General features: G+C 33.3%; 1 protein-coding gene across 1 annotated transcript; it reads left to right on the forward strand.

Moving 5' to 3' along the window:
- The first annotated feature begins 315 nt into the window (after nucleotides 1-315).
- On the forward strand, nucleotides 316-2,992 carry LOC134726241 (uncharacterized). The gene is made up of 3 exons (XM_063590641.1): nucleotides 316-404; nucleotides 1,498-1,562; nucleotides 2,499-2,992. Exons 1-3 carry the CDS (start codon nucleotides 316-318, stop codon nucleotides 2,972-2,974), a joined length of 630 nt encoding a protein of 209 aa, XP_063446711.1. The 3' UTR covers nucleotides 2,975-2,992.
- The last annotated feature ends 1,205 nt before the right edge of the window (nucleotides 2,993-4,197 follow it).

Genomic DNA, 4,197 nt, shown 5'->3' on the forward strand with positions numbered 1-4,197 from the left:
TAAGCATGTTTTTAACGACGAGTGTTTTTGTCATTGTTACAAGACAGGAGCAATATGTCAACAACTGCATGATTGTATATTATTTAATCTACATGAAAGGTTTATTGTACGTATGTTATCTCCTGTACATGTAAGGTCAGCGAGGTTACTTTCTTTGTTAAGGCATCGATCATGACAACTATGATTGGAATTTTACTGGTTATAGTATTTCTTCATGTGGAACTGATTTTTCCTGAACAAACTAACACAAGAAACGACGACACGAAGCGCCTTTTATTGAGTGACCCGGATGTTATCAATTCACGATTAGTTGAAATGGAAAGGACGTACCAAATGTTAAAGAGAGAGATGATAGACATGAATACCACATTGAATTCGGCACTGTCTCATGTTAATTTAGAATTGTCAGAGGAAAAGACAAAAACCGAAAACCTGCAAAGATCTTTACAGAGGGGTATGATTCATTATTATATTGACAAAATAGGTATGTGATTGTCCTCGTTGAAACTAAAACTACAGTTTCGCTGAACTGTTTGTTTTTGTCTGAGTTCATCCATGTAGTGCCATTACATTTTTTACCCCCTCACCTCTTTCTTTTCTTTTTTGGAATACTGATTAACGTCTATATTTGATAATCTGAATTTCAAAATTATTATACATGTACAATAAAATTCCCCTGCACTTCATAATGCAAATTGACTTTTCTGTATTCAGTTATACATTTGACAGGTTCCATTCGTTTTATTCATTTCATCTATTGACAATGAGCTTTACTTTTTGAATTTTCTTTGGAGATCGATAATTTGTTTACCATCAAAGGCACAGTTGATATGCCCTAACTAAGGAGTTAATCGCCATATAGACTTTGCGATCATGATTAATTTTATAGAATCTAATATGAAACATTTTAAATAACACCTGCAACAAATTTTTTTTAATGAAATATCACCGGAGTTTAAGCGAACAAGTAACAGAACAATCAACTGTTTTCATTCGAAGACGCCATGACACTAACGCACCATGATCATTCTCGATATTCGCAGAATTTTATTTTATCTTATAATAAATAAATTCATATATTTCAAAAGCTTGAACAAAATATTTCTTTCTGTGATGTGTCAAATAGAAAATAACACTTAGGTATTTGGTTTTTAATCTTATTTTGCTTAGAACCCCTGGAACCTATGCATGAGTTTCGTGCTTTTATAAATAGGTATAAGAGAATGTTACGAATTCAAAGCAGCTACGGCGACATGGTTTACGAAGAGTTAACTTAAACAAAATATTTGAACGGACCTTTCCGATACAAGAATTGGTATTTGCAAATGACATGTATATAAGAAATTGTATAAAATGTATATGCTTGCTTTTTTCAATTTATTAGCATTGGTAGTTTATTATGCCACATTAAGGTTTCCTGTGGTTGAGTTGTACTGGTAAAGTTAGCATACACAAAAATTTGATAAGATAAACATAAGCATTTTGTTTCTTTTTTAGTTTCGGATTTCGGCGTTGGGGAAGAAAACAGTGTACCGGAGCGAATACGGAAACTATTTATACAGGTTTGAAAGTTTTCCATATTGGGTTGAGCATTTGAGGACAATAGTGAGGTTTAATTTATTCTTTCTTTTTGTCAATTGAGAGGTTCGTCATTTTTATTAAACGACCTTTTTTTGAAATCATTCGAAATCAGAGAAAACAAATGCGGTTAGAACAGTAAGTTGTTTGTATCGCATTAAGTTAGAATGAGTCTCAGTTTCCTGTTGAGTTTTATTTAGTTTCCCCAAAAAATAGCAAATGATGTAAGAGCCATTATTAAAACCTTGAATTACAGAAGAATAAAAACAAGCTTTATTTTTTGTGTTGTTTGAATACGATCACCCAGTTGATACATTTGTTGTAAGGACACCGTGAATTGACTTGATGCTTGAAGAGATTTTGTTTCAACTTAGAGATTTCGTTACGTCTTTTTTCATGATTTGATTTAAATAAAAGTTTATTTGAGTTCATTTGTTTACATAAATAAAGCCGTTAGTTTTCTCGTTTGAATTGTTTTACATTGTCTTATCGGGACCTTTTATAGCTGACTATGCGGTATGGACTTTGCTCATTGTTGAAGGCCGTACGGTGACCTATAGTTGGTAATGTTTGTGTCATTTTGGTCTTTTGTGGATAGTTGTCTCATTCGCAATCATACCACATCTTCTTTTTATATTTGGATTTCTTTCCTAAATACTTCGAAGTAATAATTTTCAAAACATTACACATACACAATATCTATGCCGTCATGTTGAATGGTGTAATTTTAATTCGTGTAGTGTGAATCTTTTCAAGTTAAGGTCGATGCATTCGTGTTTCAAATGCAATAAATACGATAGCCATCTTATCATCTTATTCACCTGTAAACACATTACTGCTTCAGGTGCAAAATATATGTCGATGGTTATTTTTCTTGTATCATTATCTATGATGAACGACTGGGTGTTCTAAAATTTCAGGGTTTACAGCAGGACAGTTACAAGAAGGTCCAACCTATTCCTCTCGTTATGGTGGTCCTTCAAATATACTTTGCCTACCAAATAATCCTGAAACCAGCAATAGAACAACAGGCGGTAGCAGTTTTATATATGGCACGGAGTACGAAGACACATTTTTTGGGGCAAGTGCGTTAAATGAGGATGCACCATGTGCTGTTTGTAGAAGTCATAACACATATGCCTCCATAATGATTCCTGGTAGAAAGTCGTGTTATAGTGGTTGGAAAGTGGAGTATCAGGGATATCTTATGTCCAACAGTTATGGATACAAGGCATCATCCTATATATGTGTGGACAATAACCCAGAATTTCTACAAGGCGGGAAATCCAACCAAAACGGAAACTTACTGTATGCTACAGGTACAAAATGTAGATCCCTCCCATGTCCTCCGTATGATGACCACTTTGCCGTGTATTGCGTTGTTTGTTCAAAATAAAGATACGTCTTGAATTGAGCAGCATTTTATCATATAATACCCCCACTCATATGGAGAAGAACATTTTGTACGTTGCATGTGCCAAGTCAGGAATATGACATTTGCAGTCCGTTCGATTGATGCGTTTGAGCTTTTGATTTTGTCATTTGATAAGGGACTTTCCGTTCCTTGTTCCTTGGAGTTCAGTCTTTTATTGATTTTGCTTTGACCGTCCGTTCATTTTCTATTACTTTTGAAAAATATTGCTCAGCTTCAGCACGCTTTTTTTCTAGTTTTTATCAGGTATTTTTTTTTAATAGTTAAGTTGACCTATATTTAGTTTTAAAAACTATATATAAATTGGTAACTGAATGATACTTGGTTAGCTTTATTCCTAAGACATTAATTTATCATTCGGACCAAAGAATAACTGTTTTTTTATTCTAATTGTTTTCAATTATTTTTCGTGATCGCACATTTGTTAAATAGAATTTCCTAGATTTTGTCTTTACTTCTTCTAAATGTTTAATTTGATATGTTGATTGTGGTTCGTAAAGTGTCGATAAAAGTAGCGCGAAAGATACCGGATGGACATTCAAACTCATAGACCAAAAACAAACTGACAACGCAATGGCTAAAAAAGAAAAAGAAAAACAGACAAATTATAGTACACAATACACAACGAACTGGAGGTGATCTCGTGTGCTCTGGAAGGGTAAGCAGATCCTGCTCCACAAGTGCCTACCGACTTATGATATTTTTAATTTCTAAAACGATAAGGTGATTTTGCGCGCATTTATATAAAAAGCGTCCGGTACATAGTACCGCAGCTCAGTTTGTTTCAGGTTAGTTACAATATAGATATTACTATATTTGAAGTTGTATTTACACAAGTACATCTTATTAACATTGAGGTTGTTTATCACCGGGCTCATAAATACAAATAGAATGCGTCATTGGTTCCTGTTAATCTATTCATTTTAGTTGATTCATATTCTAAACTATGATTTAATTTCAATACGGTACATAACAAAAACACACTGAAGTGATAAACGGTTTAGATTTTTATCGTTCGTAATTCTGGTTCATAAGCATATAGTGAAAGCATTTAGAAACTACATTTATTGATATATATACTATGTGTTACACATTGAAGAAGGTAAAACAAAAAAGAATATTTACACAAAAAAAAAATGAGAAACAGGATTAACGGAATACAGGAGGACCCATACCACAAAGTGGTA

The sequence above is a fragment of the Mytilus trossulus genome, chromosome 7 (assembly GCF_036588685.1).
Source record: "Mytilus trossulus isolate FHL-02 chromosome 7, PNRI_Mtr1.1.1.hap1, whole genome shotgun sequence".
NCBI classification, from domain to species: Eukaryota; Metazoa; Mollusca; class Bivalvia; order Mytilida; family Mytilidae; genus Mytilus; species Mytilus trossulus.

Excerpts from the sequence above, each read along its gene's own strand:
- LOC134726241 (XM_063590641.1), top strand. The coding sequence starts at position 316 with ATGGAAAGGACGTACCAAATGTTAAAGAGAGAGATGATAGACATGAAT. Across the intron at positions 405-1,497 it reads TCTCATGTTAATTTAGAATT|TTTCGGATTTCGGCGTTGGG; the intron begins GTCAGAGGAAAA and ends TTTCTTTTTTAG. Across the intron at positions 1,563-2,498 it reads TACGGAAACTATTTATACAG|GGTTTACAGCAGGACAGTTA; the intron begins GTTTGAAAGTTT and ends CTAAAATTTCAG.